Consider the following 20,433-nt stretch of genomic DNA (forward strand, 5'->3'; position numbering starts at 1 on the left):
ATCCCCTGAAGCCAGGAGTTGGAGTCAGCCCTAACCAAACTGCCTGGAGGACTTTGGAGGTATTTTCCAGCAAAGAGAATGGATGTTCTCCTCAATCCATTATCCTCTTTCCTTCCCACGGTACCTTATAGAACAGGATTTACCAACCCTGTTTTCCAAAGTGAGAAAGAGGCTGGGCTATAGCAAGCAACTTGTTCAAGGCAATCCTCCCAACCTTTCCAGGTCACAGTGCACAAAAAACACTTGCATGGCACACTTGGGTGAACTAAAGATACGACTTGCCTAAGAGGCAATCTTTCCTGACACCTGTGCAATTCCTGGCCCTGTCTGGCAACTCTAGGGCTGAGGGGCCCATTTCTTTCCACCCTGCAACTCATTTGTGGCAGCTGTGGGACACATCAGTCGGGAAGCACTGGTTTAAGGCTACACAAGGTGCTTTCTGTCACACCACATGCACCTCCCTTGCTGATCCAACCTTAGCAGTGCAGGGAACCCCTACAACTCAGCAGAGCTCTTTACGGTGAGCACCACTCCTCCCTCCCCTCTCCCTGGGAGTCATATCATCAGGCTACAGGCAGTTGGCAAACTCAGTTATTGAGATAACCTCTCTGACTCAACTTCATGGAACACATCTAGGACGTCCGCGTGACACCGTACACTAAAACAAAGACACAAACTTTATTTAGGCACAGATACATTTCCCAGCAAGGAAGGAAGGGGTTTGAAATCACAACTTCCTGAGGCAACTGGTTCCTGTGTACTTCTGACAGGAAGGTGGGAAGTGGGGTAGGGTCTAGGTCGCAGCATTAAGGCACAAGAAGCTCACCAATGATTAGAGCTAGGCAGAAAGAAGAGAGAGGAAGAGAGGCCTTAGAGGAGGAAGAGAAAGAGGAAAGGGAGGGGTCCTTGGGGAAGGTGGAGGAGGAGGAGGTGGAGGAAGAGGAGGGGAAGAAGGCCTTGGAGGAGACAGAGGCAGCATAGGAGGGAGCTGGCCTCAGATCATGTACAGAGTTGACCATGACAGACATCCTTGGGCCTGCGTTGGTTTAGCTGGGCCTGCTCCAGAGGAAGAAGTTACAGCGGGAGGCGGGGTCAGTGGGAGGACCACGGGGCCTGGCACACATGTAGAAGTGGCGGCCTAGGTTGGGTCCTGGCTTCTTCACAGTTCGCATCACACATGGCTCCCCGTGGCCCCCGCAGAGGGGCATGGGTGAGGGCCCCCCAAGCACAGACTTCCAGAATGAGGTCCGTAGCTCCTTCTCATCCTTGGCCTCTGAAGCCTTGGCCTGCTCCTCTACCACTTTGGCCATCACCTCCTCTTCTTGGGTCTTTGGGGTCATGCCCAGGCTAGGAAGCTCCAAGTTAGGAGAAGCTTGGGGATGGCTGGAGGATGGCTGGAAGTAGCTCCTCAGGTTTTTCTGGCCTCTGCTGGAGCCAGCCTGACTTGGCCGAGGCCGGGCTGAGCGCACACGGGCTTTGTTTTGGCGCATCTGTACCTGGGTTTGATCGCTGAGCTGCAGCGCCGACTGCCTGAACACAGGATCTTGTTCGAGACGAACCAGGAAGCGAAGGATCTTGAGCTGGGTGCCTGCAAATTCAGGGAGGAAGCGGGTGCACAGAGGTGGGCACTGTTTGGCAGGCACAGAGGACACACTCAAGACTGCACCCACGGGGCAGTGGTCAGAGCCCATCACCTCAGGTAGCAGGAAGGAGGCCTGGAAGGTGTCTATGACCAAGGTCCTGTCCCCCAGCACATAGTCAAGCCGGCAGCCATAGTTCAGAGGGCGGGCGCCACTGACTACTGACCAGCAGGTGAAGGCCCCCTCCTGCTTTGGCTGGAAGCAGCGATAGCTATCAATGAAGGGCCCTACATGGGACTCAGCCTGGCACCCCGGGTTACTGAGCAAGCTGTCCATCCATTTGCGCCCTGGGTCGTCTTCAAAGCATTCCTGGGGAAGAAGAAAAGAGATGAAGAGAGAGGCATAACTAGATGCCTAAACTGAAAGGGACTTAGACTAACTGCTTCATTTTACAGAAAGAAAATGTGGTTGTTCCAAAGAAGATTACTGCTCAAGGTGACACAGTCCAGAACTGGCAGAGCTGGGATTCAATTTCCATCCTTACTGATTTAAACACCCAGGCTTGTTTTTTCCTCTGTATCGGGCTACAATTGCACTGCACCAGTCCATGAATGCCAAATCCGGAAGTTTGTTGTTTGCTTAATCAAAGCAATTCTCGGAACTGCTCACCAAAATAATGGAAAATAGGAAGTTAAAAGTGGTTACCTCTAGGAAATAGGGCTGGAGTGAAGAGTTAAGAAGACTGTTGCCTTTTCATTTAAACCCTCTGGCACTATTTGGCTTATCTTGTGTTTGTCAAAACCCTCACTGACCACCCCTCCCTCTTGAGTTGAGGCACTCCAGGGATCTATGTCTGAATACTTCCTTTGGCTATGATCCCCAATTCATTCATCCATCCAAACCACCACCCACTCATTCAATGTAACAACGTTCAAAGAACACTGATTATATACCATACATGATGCTAGGGACAAAGTGGGAACCTGATCTCATCCTGGGGACCAACGAGGCTTCCTTTCAGGAGATGATCTGAAGCTGAGAAGTGAAGGCTGGGTGTTACAAGTTGAGAGAACAGCCTGTGTAAAGGGCCTGTGAAAGGAAGGGGCATTGTACCCAAAAGACTTGAGGGGGAAACCAGACTAGGGGCCAGGATATCAGCAGGAAATGACTATGTAGTCCACGCAAGCAAGAGATGATGGTCACTTAGACCAGGATGGCACCAGAGGAGACAGAGAAAAATGAAATTAAGAGATGATTTGGAGCTAGAATCAACAGTACTCGCTGACTGACTGAATGTGGGAAGGTGGGGGTAGAGAAGAAGGACAACACTAACACAATTCCCAGGATTCTGGCTGAAGTAACCAAGAGGATGATGGTGCCGTTTAAAGAAGACTAGAAGAGCCAGTCTTGTAGGAAGTAGACGTATTCTGCTATTTTGGAAAGACTGTATCTATCATGTGACCTGTACTATTAATTCTATTTTCCTGGAAGGAAGAACGTAAGAGGTGCACTTGAGAGACCTAGGATAGTTCTGAACTAAGGAGAGAAGGCATAAAGGTACATGACGCTATCACAGGAAGCAGAACGAAGAGACTGAGTAAATGCTTGATGAGCAATAAGGTAGAGAGGGACCGAAGGCTTTACTCTTTCTAGTGTACACTCCCTTCTCCACCACATTACCATCACCATTCTCTCATTTCTGCTCATTTTCCCAGCTGGGATCTACATCTATGTTTATGTGGCTCTTCAGCAAATTCATAAAGGAATCTTCCTACAGCCCCTCTTGAGTCAAGCCAGTGCTAAGCTGCATAAATTATTGACCCCTCCCCTCACGAGGCAAGCCAAGATGAGAACTGGCTTAGAGATTCTAGGGCAGTGGTTCTCAAGCATGACTGTACAATAAAATCAGCCTGGGAGCTTTTAAAAGATACTGCCACACTGGCCCCACACTCAACACATTCTGATTTACTTGGTCTGGGGCGGCACCAAGGTATTGATATTTTTGTAAAAGCTCCTTGTTCTAATATGCTGTCAGGAGTTGAGAACCATTGGCCTAGAGGGACTCAGAAATGAGAAGTTCATACAAGAAAAAGAGAGAGAAGGGAGCACATGCCCACCAATTCAGGGTACAGTGAGAAAAGCCAAAATGAGAATAACTTTTGCAATAGGCAGAGAGGAGATGACTCGGCTGGAGTGGACACAGTGTGTAGCGGTACTCAGGATGAAAATGGAGACTGGGCAGACCAGAAAGAGCCTGGAATGCCAGGCCTAGATGTTTTCTCTGCATCACAGAGGTAACAGGGAGGTATTAAAGGTTCATGAGCAGGAAATCGTGAATTAGGGAAATGATCAAGGCAATGTGGAGTTCAACGCCCTCAAAATCTGGCCGCCAAAGGACTCTCCAGCCCCATCTCCTGCCACTCACCTCCCTCCCTATGTCACTCCCTAACAAGAATGGGACTTGCAGTTTTCCATGCACATGAGGCCAATTCTCAGCTTGCAGCCTTTGTTCACGCTAGAATGCCTTGCTCCGCCCACCCCAAAGCTCTGTTCTATTCATTTTTTAAGATTCAGCCATTTTCAGATGCCTCCCCTGATATCCAGGCTGGCCCAGGAACCCCATTTCTGGGTTCCTCTAACCTCCTGGGCTGCCATCTCTGCCTCAGCCCTGAAGACACCATTCCATAATGGGCTGATCACGTGTCCATAGTCCATCACCATGCTGAAAGCTCTGAGGGGCCAAGAGCCAGAACTCACTAGTAACTGAGTCCCCAGCACGTGGCTTAGGGCCAGTCCAAGGTCACAGTCAGTAATGTCTACTCAAGGAATGAACAATCCTCAGTGCTTTGAGAGGAGTATTGCAAACTAAGCTCTGCTCTTCCATGAAGGATGCTGCACCTGGGCCAAAAAAGAGCATAGGTTCGCTAGCTGAACAGAACTACAGTCAGGCATGAGGCCAGGGGCATAGAAGAAGCCTTACCAGGTTGACTGCGTCCCAGTGGTCAATGGGGCGGTGGGCTGTATTCAGGTCACCCAGAATGATCACATGGCTAAAAAACAAGGTGGCACTGTCAACTGGACATTCAAGAAAGGTAAGCAGTAGTCCTGGCCTACCTACCTCCTCCTGGGCCCAAGAGCTCTGATACACCACCTTCTACACTGAGGCCAAAGTGGGAGCCAACAGCAACTCATGGTAGCCTACCTTTCCAATATTACCATAACCTTGCTGCCTTTTACAACCAACCCAATTCTGATGTCGGAAGGCGAAATCATTCCCTGTGTGATACGACTGTCTCACTGATCTCTATCTAATGGCATCTTTCCGGTCCTTCAAAGTTGAGCTCAGGTACCACTTCCTCTAGGAAGCATCCCTTGATTACTCTAACCCACCCTTTTCTGTCCTTCCCTGGGACAAGATCTTTTTCTTTTGCTCCAAGGCACTTTACCTTCTTTAACCCCTTTCATCCTTAAAACTATTCTGTGAGGTAGGGATTCATACACTCATCTGACAAACGGGAAAACAGAGACAAGGCTAGCCTTGGGGCTCACAGTGAGTAAAAGGAGGAACCAAGATAGATGCTCAGAGGTATCTGAGCACAAAACCCATATTTGTGTCACTTTACGTGGTCCTCACAGCTCTTAGAAAACAGGGTCTATGCTGGTGTCTGCAACTGGGCTGCGAAGGAACTCAAAAGACAAAGACCCCATATTCCTCCCAATGGAGCTTGACAGAGGGCTGGACACCCAGGACAAACTCAAAAGAAGTCTTGCTGTCCAGGCTTACAGTACCTGCCAGCTGCCAGGAGGGCTTCTGCTCGGGTCTGCAGCAAGCGATAGAAGCGCATCTTAAAGGCCAGCCGCTCAGGCTTCCCAGGGTCCGCGTGAGGGCAGTACACGTTGATTAGGGTCAAGGTCTTCTCCTTCCCTTCACTTGTGCTGGGGAGAAAAGAACTCCCTCAACAAACGGGGGTCATTTTCAATCCTCCCCTCCCCTCCCCACACCATGTGGCTTCCACTAATGGTTATCTGTGGAATGGATGTGAAGGAAGGGGATAAAGAGACAATAAGCTGGCATACACAGGACCTAGGGACTGACTACAGGTGAGGCAGAACGAGGGGCATCTAACGACACTCAGGTACCAGGTGATGGTGCTGCCATTTGCAAAGATAGGACACGCAGAAAGAGAGCAACTTGGGGCAATCAGTTCAGCATTGGCTAAGTTGCTTTTGAGTTACCTGTGGTAACAAGAGAGCCGGACCTCCCAGGCACCTCCCCCCCCCACCCCCCCCGTAGAGACGGGGAACTCAAGACTCAGAGGGGAACAGGATTTGCCCAGGGTCCATAGTGAGTAGCCCAGACAGGACGAGAGTCCAGGAAAGACAAGTTTGGGAAGTTTCCCATGGTGAATGCATGTTCATAAGGGGAGCCTCAGAATCACCACACTCACAGAGTAGAACCAGCAGTGCTCAGTGACAGGGGGATGTGGGCTATTACCGGATCTTGTGCTGTGTGAGGAGGGCCCGGCCCTCACTATCCAGAGCCCGAAGCTCTTCTTGGGTGAACTCATCCATGTTTCCATAGCAACCCACGTCCCCATTGTGAGTGGCAAGTAGGCCACTCAGGCCTTCTTCGGCAGCCACTGGAGTAGCACTGTCCTTACAGAAGGTGGCTACACCTGGAGACAGACAGGGTACTCTAAGCAGGCCTGGCAGCCAACAACCTGTTGCACAGCCTGTTGCCCCCACGGTCACCTGAGTCATCTTCATCAAGTGTGGCTCTACTGAGGGCTCTCCCAACTCAAGGGCCATGAATGGCTCCCTAGAGCCTGGGCCAACTCTACTCAAACCCTGGAGTCTCAGTTCTTTCATCTAAAAAAGCCACAGAAGTTATAAACCAATGTGACCTCAAAAAAATATATATGTATAATAATAAAAATTAAAAAGCCACAGAATAAAACAGCTAATATTCTAAGTGTTTTACATGGATACATGGTAAGTACTCAAAAAGTGTTAGCTATTATTATTATCACATGGACTAATTCACTTAATCCTTATAATAGCCCTTGGAGGTGGGCATTATTCCCATTTTCCAGCTGAGGAACCTGAGGCATAAAGAGGTTAAGTAACTTGCCGGAGGGTACACAGCTAGGAAGTAAGCTAGGATTCAAACCCAGGCAGTCTGGCTCCACACTTCATACAATTAACCACCATACGATTGTGCTTCTGAGTTCCCAAAGGATAATTCTAAACATAAAAATTATCCTTCGCGTAGTATGTGGCTTTAGCTCCATGGACTAAAAGCCTAAGTTTCATATTACCTTCTCATCAAATATTGGAAACCCTTTGCCATTCCTGCTTCCATCACTAATTTAAAGTCCCCAGAAAGCCCCAGTTACCAGAATAGCCACTACGGTTGCGGCTGAAGCTGAAATAGGAGTTATAGCCCTCAATGATAGCCAGGGGCTCCGTCAGCACATCCCCTGGAAAAGAGATGTAAGATTATGTCAGATATAAAAGTAGGACCCAGGACACACAAAGGCCTGGAATTACAGTTGTAGGCTAATAATTCCTTGCACACATCAGAGCCAAAGTTGGGAGGAAAAAGGAAGTATCTACGAGTAGAGGAGGAGCTAGAAAGGCGGGGACTAGAAAGCGAATTGATATCAGAATTAGAAGGAGGGGGGAGACTATGTAATGAGAGGTGAAGAATAAGGAGGGAGGAGGCTGGGTGACTAGGTGACTGCAGGGTGCTGTGGGTGGGAAAACGGGAATATGGGAGAGAGAACTGGGAATCTGAGCTGGGGGTAGGAGGTAGGAGAGGGAATTAGAGGATCTGAACTGAGGATCGAGGGAAAAGTTGTTAAGGGGTCTAAGAGGGGGGTGACCGGGACAGGGAAGAAGGAATCGGGATTGAGCTGGGGGTAGGAGAGGGGTGGGAGAGGGAATCAGTGGGTCTAAGCTTGGGGTGGGACATGAGGTATGCAAGATGAGAGGCTCTGAGCAAGGGAGGAAAGATGGGGGCAGAGATAGGGGAACTGAGGATCTCAGATGGAGGTGTAAAAGGAGGAAATTAGGAAGTCTGAGCTGAGGGCAAAGATGGGGTTGGTATTAAAGGATCCGAGCTGGGGGCAGGAAGGGGGAATTAGGAGGTCTGGCTTGGGAGTGGGAGATTAGTACCATGCAGTGGTGGTGGTGGGGGGGGGGGGGAATGGGAGGATTGAGCCGGGGCGGGATAAGAAGAGAGAATTACAGGATCTGAACGAAGATGGAGGTTGCAAGGGGAAGGGGATTTAGGCTCTGCTGAGGACAGGAGGTGAAGTGGGAATTAGCAGACCTAGCTGGAGTGAGAAATCGGAATTTAAGGGGGAGGGGGATCAGGATACTGAACTGGGTTTAAGGGGAGGTCTCTAAGGATAGAGAAATGGGAAAGTGAAATGAGATGCAGCAAGGTGGAAAAGTCAGTGGAAAAGGGAGAGTATGGTAGGGGTCCTGGATTCTTGAGCCCTCACTGGTCACTTTGGTCTCCTGAAGACAGACGATGTCGGCATCCAGCTTGTCCAAAACGCGCCCCATGGCCATGGCGGTACAGTTGCTGGGCTCCTCGCATACCCCTTGTAGGGGTCTCCGGATCCCATTGATGTTCCAGCTTACTACGCGCAACATCTTGACACTGAATCGCAACGCCTTCCAGCTGGCGCCAAACCTAGGCGCAGGCGAACTCCCAGAGGCCCCCACGCCGGCCAGGCCCAGCCTTCCGCGCGCATTTGCGCAGGCGTTCTCCTGCGTGCTACGAAAGGGTCGGACGCACATGGGGCGGGGCTTCGAGCCCGTTAGTTTTCATTGGCGGGAGGGGCGGATGCTAAACAGGTTGGTGCGGCTGCCAAGGCGGAAGGAATAGCGAGACAAAGGCCTCCAGTTGCAGTCTTGCTGCTCTCACTGCACACTGGCCCAAAAACCTTAGTCTGACTGCGTTTCTGCTCTGCTCAAAAGTCATCTTGGTGCTTCCGATTACTTACAAATCGGATTTCACCACTTTTTAAGCAGTGGAACCGCCGCGCGGCCGAAGCCCCGCCCCCAGTGCGCCAGACCACCTCCCCAGTGCGCCGATGCCGCGAGCGCCGTGAGAGTAGCTCCCGTAACTGTTTGCGTGGGAGTGAGGGGCTCAAAGGGACCTTTGCAGCTGCAGGAGAGAGCAGTAAGAAGCGCTGTGATGGAATAAGACTTAGGGAGAGGGCCTCCAGCTTTCGAGGGAGAGGGAGAGAGGAGGCTGTCTTAGGCCCACTCTGTAGCCATTGTTTGTCTTGGGCTTTATAATATCCCTAAGGACGTGGCCCGACACATGCTTTTTCTTAGCTCTATTTCTGGGATAAGTAAAATCGAGGCCCAGAAAATTCTATCTCCCAGTGTAGCGCATGGCTTTTCCATATGCATTATCTGATGTCATTCTGAGAACAAGCCTGTAAAGGGCGTTAAGGTTAACTAAGAGAGGTTGAATGGATTCACCCTAGTCTCACAGAAGTGGTAGAGCCAGGATTCAAACCCTGTCTTAAACAGCTCAAGGAATACTTTCCTAAGAGTTTTTCCTAACCACGCACCTCCCCAGTTAGATCTTTTCCTCTGGGCCCACCCAGCACCCTATGGTCCATTGTGTCATAGCACTTATCACAATGCACAGCTACCATTGATTTCTGTTTCTGTCACTAGACTGCCAGCAACTTGAGAGCGATGACCATATCTGATTCATCTTGTTAGCCCCATTCCCTAATATAGGTCATAGCATGTATTATGAGTCAATAAATATTTGTTGAATGGAAGAACAAACGGCAATAGCAAGAACATCAATAGGTTAGTGACTGGTTTTTGAGAACACAAAAATAAAAAAAATAGACATGGCCAATGTCCAGGGAAGAGAATAACTTTGCATCCATAGGTGCCTCACCCACAATTGTAGCATAGTTATTTTCCCCCCAGAATTCCATAGCCTTAGAGCCATCATCCTCAATGTCCGCAGAAAAGACCCAATGAACTCCTTTTCCTCCTGAAGGACTTAAATGTTATCTTCAAGTTGTTGCCATCAGAAAATAGCTCTTCAATTAAAATAAAAATTTTGGTGCTTTGAGCTTTTTCGTGCTTTGGTGGTTATTGGCTCAGGATTGAATCCCAGGAGTGGTATAACTAGGACAAAGGAAATGAACATTTTTATTGCTCTTGCTTCATATTGCCAGATCGCTTTTCAGTAAGGGATCATGCCCATTTACACTGAAGACCAATCTGAAACTTAGTCCCAAGGAAATCCAGATCTTGCCTGTCTCCATTGCTGGTTTTAATTTCCCCATTCTGCAGTGGCTTGTTAATATTAGTTCTGACCTTTGGGGCAAGGTGAACACATGGTTGGCCTGAAGAGAAAAGGCTCCGTCTGGGTGGCTCAGGAACTTCTTTGGCAACTGCAACAGCTGATATTTCAACAGAGCACACACCCCTCCCTTACTAAGGGTACTTCTCAAGTTTTCCCAGGGAACCAACGAAAAGCTCCAGGCTCCCTCTTTGACGCCACCCACTGGACCTGCTTTGGGGGTCTAAATGCAAGAGAGCTGTGTGTCGGATAACTAGCGATGGAAGAAAAAACTTCTAGGAGAACAGGTAGGTGAGACAGAAGGAGACATAGATAGGAGTTACACAAATCCAAATCCATTCTTCAGGCCCTCTGGAAAGTTTTCTTTGCATAGGTGGTCAATTAAAGTGTACCTTAAAGGGTATGGGAGAATTTGGAAAAAGATGAAATCTATATCTAATTATCTATCTATTATCTATTCTGACCTGTCTTTGTGGGACACTGGCCCAAAAGGCAGCTCTCTAGCAACTTTGGAAGTCTCTCTAACATGGTCTATCCAGTTTTGCATGAGCTGGCTGAATAAAGTAGGGCTGGTTTGCTGTGCCACTTTGAACAAGCTTTTTAGCTTCTGTGGGCTTTAATAGCCTTCTCACTAAAATGGAAATTGAAGTCCCTAGCCTACTTCCCTCAGAGGGCTGTCTCAAGGTGGAGAGGAGTGGGAGGACAGGAATCAAAGCTCTTCGGAAATATTTCAGGACTTCTATGCTCTGTGTGAGATTACCGATCCTGCTTTTTCTGTAGCCTCCCCAGGCAATACCACTCACAACCTTCCAGCTGCTCTGTTCCTTAAGTGACTGTGGTCTGTGGGGAGCCACTCTAGGACTAGGATGCAGTGAGCCTTGGGCCCCAGGCATGGGGCTGAAAATAGTGGGGGGATGGTAGGCCAGGGCGGTGGCTCAGAAGTGAATCCTAGGCTGCTGCCACAGAAGGCCTGTTGCTCATGCGTAGGCACCTGACCTGTGAGCATGTGGCTCATCTCCCCTCCACACGCTAACCCCCCACAGATGCATTCACATCCACACACTCCAAGAATTACCAATAGGGAGACCACATTTGTGATTCTGTTACCCATCAGTACTGTCTTGATAGTGCTTTTAACAAGATTCTCCTACATACCTTGTGCTTTGAGAGGATGGTCAGGATCTGTAGGTCTCAGGAAGTCACACTGTATGCTTTTCCTCCCTAGAGTTAATCCCATTTTAGAATTTGTGGCTCAGCTCTTGGTCTTGAGTGGGTCTCTGATACTGAGTGAACCCTTTTTCTGCAACTAGTTAATTGGACCTTTTCAGGGGAGACTTTATTCTTTTGTCTATTCTGTTCTGCCCATTCAAGGTTGAGAAACTTTCTAGATGCCACCTTCTACCTTCAGACCAAGTTAGTTCCCCCACCCAGTTCCCTGCATAGCTGTCTTTTATAACATTTACCTTGTTGAATGATTGTTTGTGCACGTTTGTCATCTAGGGGAGAGAGATGTAGATTGTACAAACATGCACTGAGCAAATGCCTCCTCTGTGTCAGGGCCTGAGCTGGACACTGGAAACACAGATCGCAGATCACTGAGATCCAGTCCCCATCCTCAAGCAGCTCACAGCCTAGTGGGGAAGTGGACCAGCAAAACACTGGTGGCTACTTACTCAGATAGACAGAAGCATATAGGCAATATGAGAACCAAAGACAAAGCCTATCCCAAGGATGCAGGGAAGGCTTCCCAGAGGGGGCAAATATTGAACCAGGCCTAGAAGAGTGAGACAGTTTTCATTGAGAATGGAAGGGAAGAGAAGGCATTCCAGGCTGAGCAAAGGCCCAGACGGAGAAAAGTACACAGTATGTTTTGAGGCCCAGGCTGAGGTCTTCCCATCAAGCTTGTTTAGTTCTCCTGCTTCTAGTATCAAAACCGATAACAGAGGTTAAAAAAAAGAAACCAGTTCCAGGCAGTTTTAAGTTGGGTTTTTAACCCTGGGCCCCAGGTTTACCCTTGCAGACCTTGCCAAAAGCTCGCTAGCCTCCTGTCTCAGATTTCCTGCTGCTAAAATTATCCTTTTGCCTCTTGGGAGGGTCATGAGGACAAAATTGTAAACATAGAAGAGAGGTTCATGTGACTGGCTCAGTTACCTTGGACAAGCCACTTTCCCTCCCTAGACTTCAGTTTCCCTGTGAGGCTAATGAGAATGTTTGTAAGCTGCGCTAGGGTAAGGAGTATGTTGTTGCTTTGTGGGCCATGGAAAATATACATGTAAAGTGTTAGTATTAAGATTATTACCATTAGCAGGGTGATACCAGTTAGGAGACTTACTAGGGTTAAGAGAGTTTTATTTCTTCCAAAGTCTAGTTCTGAGACTCTAAAATTTCTGAGCTAATCTGGAAGACCACATTCTTAAATCAAGCTTGATTGATCAATTAACCAAAGCTGAGCCCTGGACTAGGAGAAATCAGGTCCCTAGTGTTCTACTTCTGACTTGGTGACTTATTTGCTATAGGACATTAGGAAAATACTTCCTTCCCCTCACTAGGCCTCCATTTTCTTAGCTGAGAGTGTTGGATGAAACAATTTCTAGAGTGTTTATCACAAAACTGAAAAAGTAACAGTGAATTCATCTTTCTAATTGGTTGGCAGGAACTCTTTATTTATTAGAAAGGGTAACCCTTTGTCATAATATTAGAAGTTTCATTTGCTGAGTGTTTCCTGAATGCTCAGCACTACATTAGAAGTTGCAGATTAGCTAAAGAGGTGATTGATCATTTACTTCACAAAGGGAATCAGTGTTAGGTAGTATATTTTGAGCATTTCCCAGGTTTATTTACGTGTATTAACACGTTGAATGTTCAACAACCCTAAGAGGGTAGGTACTCTAATCAGATGAAAAAACTGAGGCACTGAAAAGTCTTCTCCCCAGGGTCTCATAGCAAGAGGCAGAGGTAGGATTCCACTCCGGTAGTATGGCTCCAGAGCCCATTGTTCTTAACCACTGTGATCCACTGCCTCATAGATTCATTTAGATGGACAGGCTCTGAAATGTATTGAAAGTTGGGTATGATTTATACACGACAGCTGGAGGTAATCTAACCCTTATGTAGACTAAGACGCTGAGAATGTATTTTAGGGAACTTCTTAAAAGGTAACGTGGAACTGAGAGCCTTGGAGGGCGGGGATTGGAGATTTCTGTCCCCTGGAGATTGCCCCTGTGTAGCTCAGCTCAGTGGAAGAAGGTTGAGTTTCCTCGTAGCCAATGGCTGGAGGTTCATCAGGGGGTGGGAAGGTTGCAAAATAATGTATTAAGAGCACACTTGGACATCTTCCAGTGAGCTGTGCCATTAGATGAGTTCCACACATAAAAGCCTCAAAACAACCAGGGTAAGGCGAGGGTAAACAGAGACATCTAAGTGGCATGGCTCTGGCTTATGGACTTGTCCTACTTTCAGGCCATTGCTCCCTGCTCCCCACACTCTGCCTGCTGCAGCCTCCAGCCTAAGCCTCCATTCCCATGGCTTGGCATAAGGAACTTTAGCCAGCTCCTGGATCAGATCACGATGCCTTTCTCCTCAGGGCACCTGATGGCAGCCGGCAGCCATGTGGGCAGTGGTTACCATCTCTCCCCCCAGCAATGGCTACGTTTACCCCTCTTCCCGAGGTGTCAGGTTTACTCTGATTTCTTTAGCCCTGGCTGGAGAAAGCGTATAGATGATTGGATAGTGCCCATCTCTCCAGGAGTGGCCCAGGCAGCACATTTTAGGAGGCAGAGGTCCTGTGGCAGGAAAGGCAGCAGAATTCAGGCAAAGACAAGAGTTGCAATGCCATCTTGTGGGGGAGGGTGGGGCAGTGAGGCAGTGAATCTTCCACTTCCAGTCCGAGTCTTTGATTGCTCAAAACATTGCAGTTTTCAGTAGGGACTCTGTGTTTGTGTGTTTGTACTTGGGAACCTTGCATTTCTGATGTGTGTATCTGTTTCTGGGCTGGAACTTGACATTCTACTTGGGCTCATTTTTTATTTCAAAGCTGATAAAGCTGCTAAGACCTGCCTCCATCACCTTTGCCTCCCCACCCCACACAGGATTTAAGCACATGATGTTTGGTCTTTTATTTGCATACTCTTACTAGTCCTGTCTTCATTGGAGGGAAGTGACTGGCCAGACCTGGGTTGTCTTGCTGGCTGCCTTCCTTGCTGGGCTCTAACTTATCTCCTATGTACACAGCCCTTGGAGTTCAGAGGCCTCTGCTCACCTCTGCCCAACCTCTCCCTCTCTGCACCCAAGCCCCCACCGGTACACACAGGAGCAGAGGCAGGCAAGGCAGGCAAGGACTAGGAAAAAGGAGAGGGGCCTGGAGACAGGCTGCCAGAGAGCTCAGAAGCCCAGTGCACCTCTCTGTCCCAACTCTGTCCTCCTGCAGCTGTGGCCACAGCAACAGAAGAGACAGCTAGTAAGACAGGAAGTGAGGCCCGGTACCTTGTGGACAGTGGTGTCATTAGCCGCAACGCCTAAGATGTCTCAAGAGATGGGAGAGCTCACCCAAACCAGGTTGCAGAAGATCTGGATTCCACACAGCAGCGGCAGCAGCGGGCTGCAACGGAGGAGGGGCTGTAAGTGGGGTTTGCTTCTGTGGGCTTCAAGGTGGCAGTAGAGTGGGTGTAGAAGAAGAGCAAAGGACATGCCCCCTATCCACTCCCACCCCAACCTGAAAGTTGGAATAGATGAGTAAGGTGAAACAGCTGTAGGATAAGAGGCTAATGTCCGGAAAGGTAAAGAAAGAATGAGAAAGAGAGAGAGATGAAGATAGAGAAAAAATGAGGATTAGGTAAAGACCATCTTAATCAGAGGGATTTTTGACTAGGAACTTTTCCTTTCTTATCCAGAGCTTATTTGGAATGGCTCTTGTTTAAAATTTGACATTTCTAGTTTGGAACTCTTCATTGCAAGCCTAGAATGTTTCATTTTGGCAACCTTAGTGTAGCGTCTGGAAATTGGTCCCGTTTGAAATAAGGTGATGGTTCCTGGCATCGTTTCTCAGGGGACAGGTGCTGGGTACGCAACAGTACCCTGTCCTTGGTCACTTTTACTCCTCCCCTTTCTCAAGCCTCTTCTAATAAGTCCATACTTGACTGGGTCGGGAAAGGCTGGGTGTCCTGTCACCTGCATTGCCTTCTTGGCACATGTGGACACTTTTTCTGCTCTGGGGATTTGAGGGAGAAGACATTCAGTCTCTCAGGGACAGCCTGCTGATGTAATGGTCACTTTGAAAATTTCAGAAAGAGTAGGAGCAAAGGAGAAGCAGACAAAATCTGTAAATATTTTTTTTAAAAACTGGAGTATACCTTTTCCCATAGATAACAGGGGACAGTTGTGGACAAAGGTGCTTCCAGGCCAAGGATTATGGCCTGAGGAGCCATAAGGTGGGCAAAGACAAGACAGCTGTGGACTGTGGAACCCAGACATTTCAAGGACCAGCTGACCAAGTTTACACCATGCTAATGCTAGAGGAGGTCCAGGCTCAAGGCTAGTGGGGGGAGAGGTAATTGCTTAGAGGAGCCAGGAAGATGGAGGATGTAGGGTATGGATGGAGGAAGAAAAGGAAGAGGGGGAAAAATCCAGCTTCCTGTTTTTCCTCCTCTCCACCTGCAGTTTCACTCACTCATCTGGAGATCTAGGGAGCCTGGATGAGACTGAGAGAATTATATCCCACCCCCACTCACCCAGCCACTCTTTGTCCTTTCCAAGGGGCTGTTGGGTTTAGATGGCAAGCAGGCAAGCCGGCAAGCCATTCTCTGCATACATGAGTCCTCCAGAGTTAGGACCCTAATATTCCTGGGAACTCTCTCTTTCAGGTTGGAGAAATAATGCACATAAATTACCCAGTATAGTCTCTGTCACATAGAGGGTGCAAGATAAATATGTGCTCACTTTAATTCTGAGTCTCTCTTTCCTCAGCTGTAAAACAGGATTAATAACTACCTTCCATGTTGTTGGGGTGATTCAGTGATTCAGAGGTTCTGGATCCAGACTACCTATTTTTTTAAAAAGATTTTATTTTTTCCTTTTTCTCCCCAAAGCCCCCCAGTACATAGTTGTATATTCTTAGTTGTGGGTCCTTCTAGTTGTGGCATGTGGGACGCCGCCTCAGCATGGCTCGATGAGCGGTGCCATGTCCGCGCCCAGGACTCGAACTGACGAACCACTGGGCCGCCTGCAGTGGAGCGTGCGAACTTAACCACTCGGCCACGGGGCCAGCCCCCAGACTGCCTATTTTTGAACTCCAGCTCTGCCACCTCCTGCTGCTGTGACCTTGGACAAGTCTCTTAACCTCTCTGTGCTTCCATTTCCTCATCTGTAAAATGAAGTCAATAATAGTATTATTGTGAAGATTAGAGAACCAAAGCATATAAAATTCTTAGAAGAGTGTCCAGTTCATTGTAAGCACTCAATAAATGTTAGTTTTTATTATTGTTTAAACAAGAAGGTGGGTGTGTAATCTTTTTGCCCATCAAATCCCCAGCATCAAGCCTGGAGCCAGGCAATAGCAGATACTCAGTAAATGGTCACTCTGTGCTACTTCCACTCTACCACTCACCATAGGCAAGCGTGGGGCTCTGTGTGCACAGGACGGTCACTCATTAGTGATTAACTGAATTATGTCAGACCACAGATGTGATAAACTTAAATAGTGGTTGCCAAGTCCTGCCCTGGGCAATGTCTGCTTCACCTTCCCTGCTGGAAAGGCCAGGCTATTCACCCCAGAAAGATCCAAATTAACTCTTGCTTGGAGCATCCTCTCTAGACCTGCCTGGCCCCAAAGGGGTCAGTTGGGGAGGGGAGGCACACAATCACTTAGTGACATTGTTCTGGGGATTAAATTCGTTAACGTGTGTAAAGTGCTTGAACAGCTATCTGTATTCATCTGTGACTTGTTTTTCTAATTCAACATTATGCTTTGTACGCCATCTACATTATTGTTGCATGCAGTTGTAGCTTACTTATTCTCCTTGCCGTTTGAGAGTACATTTTGTGAATATCCCACAGTTTACTTATCCATTTTACTCTGGATAAGCATGTAGGTAGTTTCTAGTTTATGGCTATGAACAATACTGCAATGAAAATTTTTCTCCCCATAAATTTTGGAATCAACTTTTCAAGTTACAAACACACACGCGCGCACGCTCACACACACATGCTCATGGCAAAACTTGGGGTTTTGGTTGGAATTACATTCAATCTGTAGATCAGTTTAAGGAGAGTTAACATCTGTGTGATATTGAGTCTTCTGTAAACATGGTATGTCTCTCCATCTATTTAGACTTTTTTCATATTATTTGAGTAAAGTTTTATGATTTAAAAGGGTTTGCACATCATTGTAAGAAATTTTTTTTGCTTATTTTTTATTGCTATTGTAAACAATATCTGTTTAAAAAAGTACATTTTATAGCAGTTTATTGCTAATGTATACAAACATAATTGTGTTTTTTTGTATATTGTAAGTAGCAAACCTGATAAACTTTCTTATTAATTTTGATAATTTGTATGTAAATGACAGTTTTCTTTTTTTCCCCTCCAATCCCTATATTTTTTATCTCTTTTTCTTATATCACTGCAATGCTAGGACCTCCTACCTCCAAAACACACACCATTTTCAGTACAATGTTGAATAGTGTGCATTTTTATGTTTATCCTAATTTTAAAAGGATTGCTTTTAAAGTATCACCATTGAATAAGTTTGCTGTAGTTTTTTTGTAGATATCCTTTAACAGGTTAAGGAACTTCTAGTGTATTCTTAGTTTGCCAATAGGATTTTTTTTAAGATGAGTAGGTGTTGAATTTTATTAAACATATTTCTGTATCCACTGAGATGCTGTGTTGATTTTCTATTTTAATCTGTGAATGTGAATTACATTAGAGATTTTTTTTTGTGTTGATCAAACCTTGCAGTCCTAGGATAAATAAAAACTACTGGATTTAGTTCATTAATATTTTGTTTAAGAATTTGACATTTTGTTCATAAATGATTGGTCTGTAATATTTTTCCCTTCTCATGTTTCCCGGTTTGATTTTAGTGTCATAAGATGAAGTGGGAAGTATTTCCTTTCATTCTATTTTCTGACAGAGGTTGTCCGAGGAACTATCTGTTCTTTAAATATTTGGCACAACTTCCAGGTAAAACCATCTGGGCCTGGTGTCTTCTTTGTAAGAAAATTTTAACTGATGCAATCTTTCAAATAGTTATAGAACCCAGTTTGCTGTTTCTATTTGTCAGTTTTGTGAAGTTACAGTTTCCTAGGAGTTTTTCTCTTTCACATCACTTTTTAAATTTGTTTATGTAAAGTTTTCATCTTCAGATTTTTAAAATCTCTGTTGCATTTGTGGTTACATCCTCTCTTTTGTTCTAATATTGTTTATTTGTACCTTCTCTTTTTTTCTCTTCATCAATCTTGCCAGAAGTTTATCACTTTTATAAGTTTTTTTACATAATCAACTTTTGGCTTTTTGATTCTTTCTGTTATGTTTTTGTTCTCTATGTAACTATTTTTCTTATCATTATTCTATTTGTTTCACTTTCTTTGGATTCATTCTGTTGTTCTTTGTTTCACTTCTGGAGTTGGATGCTCAGCTCATTAATTTTCAGACTTTATTCGTTTTGAATATAAGCTATATTTCAATGTTATAATTTGCCTACTAAACAGGGCTGATATTCCACAGATGCACAATTATATGGACATACGAATATTTTAAATATTTCTAGACCGTTTGGTAAATAGGCGCTGGGCTTTCTTAGTTTCTCCATCAGTTACCCAGTTGTCCTGGCCTCCTCAGTCCCTTTCCCAGGACCTGCTGATTACCATTTAGCAGCTAACTGGTTAATACCTGGCACAGCAGGAGGCCTCCAGTAATTGGTGCCAGCCCTTGGGCCAATTTCTATTTTGAGAGATCAGTGCCCTTGCCTTTCTAGTTTGATTCCATGCTCATCAGAGAACAAATTTTGTATGATTTCAGTTCTTTGAAATCTATTGAGATTTCCTTTATGGACCAACATATGGGCATTTTTGGTAAATGTTCCATGAGGACTTGACAACAGGTACATTTTACAGTTGAGTTTAGTGTAGTATATACTTCAATTAAGTCGTGTTTGTTAATCTGGCTTACATGCCCTATAGTCTTCTGGGGTTTTATCTTATTATCTTTATTATCTATTATCTATCTTATTATCTATTATTTTATCTTATTTAGCTTATTGATATAGAAAATTTGTTAATGTCCCCTTATAACTATGTCAATTTTGAAGCTTTGTAAATAGTTACAAACAAATTTAGAATTGCTGTGTCTTCCTGGAGAATTGAATATTTTATCAATGTATGAGGAAATTATTTCTGGGAATCTAGTATCATTGGCATTTTGCCCTACAATCATTTTTTTCCTGATATTAATATATATGATTTATTTAGCTTAATATTTGCCTAGTATATCTTTTCCTGTACTTTTTTAAAAATTGTTTTTGCTAGAGATATAATTCACATACCATGAAATTGACTATTTTAAAGTGTACAACTTAGTGGTTTTTAGTATATTCACGTGGTTGTGTACTGTCACCACCAATTCCAGAATATTTTCATCACCCCCAAAAGAAACCCCATACCCTTTAGAGTCATTCCAGATTCTCTCCGCCTCTCAGCCTCTGGCAACCACTAATCTATTTATTGTCTGTATAGATTTGCCTATTCTGGACATTTCATGTAAATGGAATCATACAATATGTGGCCTTCTGTATCTGGCTTCTTTCATTGGGCATACTGTTTCAAGGTTAATCCACGTGTAGGTACTTCATTCCTTTTTAAAGCTAAATACTATTCCATTGTACGGATATACCACATTTTGTTTACCCATTCGTGAATTGATGGACATTTGGGTTGTTTCCACTTTGGGCTATTATGAATAATGCTGCCATGAACATTCTTGTACAAGTTTTTGTGTGGACATATGTTTTCATTTCTCTTGCATATATACCTAAGAGTGGAATTGCTGAGTCTTCTTGTAACTCTATCTATAATGCTTTGAGGAACTGCCAAAATGTTTTTCTAAGTGGCTTCACCATTTTACATTCCCAAAAACAACATATGAGGGTTCCAATTTCTGTCCTCATTAATATGTGTTATTTTCATTTTTTTATTATAGCCATCCTAAGTGGGTATCAAATTATATCTCATTGTGATTCTCATTTGTGTTTCACTGAAGACTAATGATATTGAGCATCTTTTCACGTACTTATTGGCCTTTTGTATATCTTCTTTGGAGAAATGTCTATTCAAATTCTTTGCCCTTTTTTAAATTAGCTTATTTGTGTTTTTATTGAGTTGATTGGTAAGAGTTCTTTATATATTCTGGAAACTAGACTCTTATCAGATATGTGATTTGCAAATATTTACTCCCATTCTGTTGTATTTTCACTTTCTTTTTTTTTTTTTTTTGAGGAAGATTAGCCCT

The 20,433-nt window shown here is 45.5% G+C and overlaps 2 protein-coding genes across 14 annotated transcripts in view; one reads left to right on the plus strand and one right to left on the minus strand.

Moving 5' to 3' along the window:
- Positions 1-654: 654 nt before the first annotated feature.
- On the minus strand, positions 655-8,503 carry APEX2 (apurinic/apyrimidinic endodeoxyribonuclease 2). Of its 2 annotated transcripts, XM_008508865.2 has the most exons (6): positions 8,090-8,503; positions 6,977-7,060; positions 6,076-6,256; positions 5,370-5,516; positions 4,561-4,630; positions 655-1,949 (listed from the first exon to the last, which is right to left on the minus strand). In XM_008508865.2, exons 1-6 carry the CDS (start codon positions 8,388-8,390, stop codon positions 1,047-1,049), a joined length of 1,686 nt encoding a protein of 561 aa, XP_008507087.2. In that variant the 5' UTR covers positions 8,391-8,503; the 3' UTR covers positions 655-1,046. The 2 variants fall into 2 exon arrangements, with proteins under 2 accessions (XP_008507087.2, XP_070461559.1); XM_070605458.1 differs by lacking the exon at positions 6,076-6,256 and having other exon boundaries at positions 8,090-8,366.
- Positions 8,504-9,876: 1,373 nt separating this feature from the next.
- The window catches only part of PFKFB1 (6-phosphofructo-2-kinase/fructose-2,6-biphosphatase 1), a 74,403-nt gene continuing 63,846 nt past the window's right edge, over positions 9,877-20,433 (plus strand). Inside the window, exons 1-2 of one of the 12 annotated variants that reach the window (XM_070605466.1) lie at positions 10,064-10,220; positions 14,360-14,549. In XM_070605466.1, coding sequence (XP_070461567.1) covers positions 14,453-14,549 — 97 coding nt within the window. In that variant the 5' untranslated portion in view covers positions 10,064-10,220; positions 14,360-14,452. Of the gene's footprint in view, positions 10,221-14,181; positions 14,550-18,877; positions 19,031-20,433 lie in introns of those variants that run through there. The other 11 variants (XM_070605459.1, XM_070605461.1, XM_070605468.1 and 8 more) reach the window with 11 other exon arrangements.

Source organism: Equus przewalskii, chromosome X, assembly GCF_037783145.1.
Source record: "Equus przewalskii isolate Varuska chromosome X, EquPr2, whole genome shotgun sequence".
Taxonomy (NCBI): Eukaryota; Metazoa; Chordata; class Mammalia; order Perissodactyla; family Equidae; genus Equus; species Equus przewalskii.

Excerpts from the sequence above, each read along its gene's own strand:
- APEX2 (XM_008508865.2), bottom strand. The coding sequence starts at position 8,390 with ATGTGCGTCCGACCCTTTCGTAGCACGCAGGAGAACGCCTGCGCAAAT. Across the intron at positions 5,517-6,075 it reads CTCACACAGCACAAGATCCG|CACAAGTGAAGGGAAGGAGA; the intron begins GTAATAGCCCAC and ends TTTTCTCCCCAG. Across the intron at positions 4,631-5,369 it reads GCCCTCCTGGCAGCTGGCAG|CCATGTGATCATTCTGGGTG; the intron begins GTACTGTAAGCC and ends CTTGTTTTTTAG.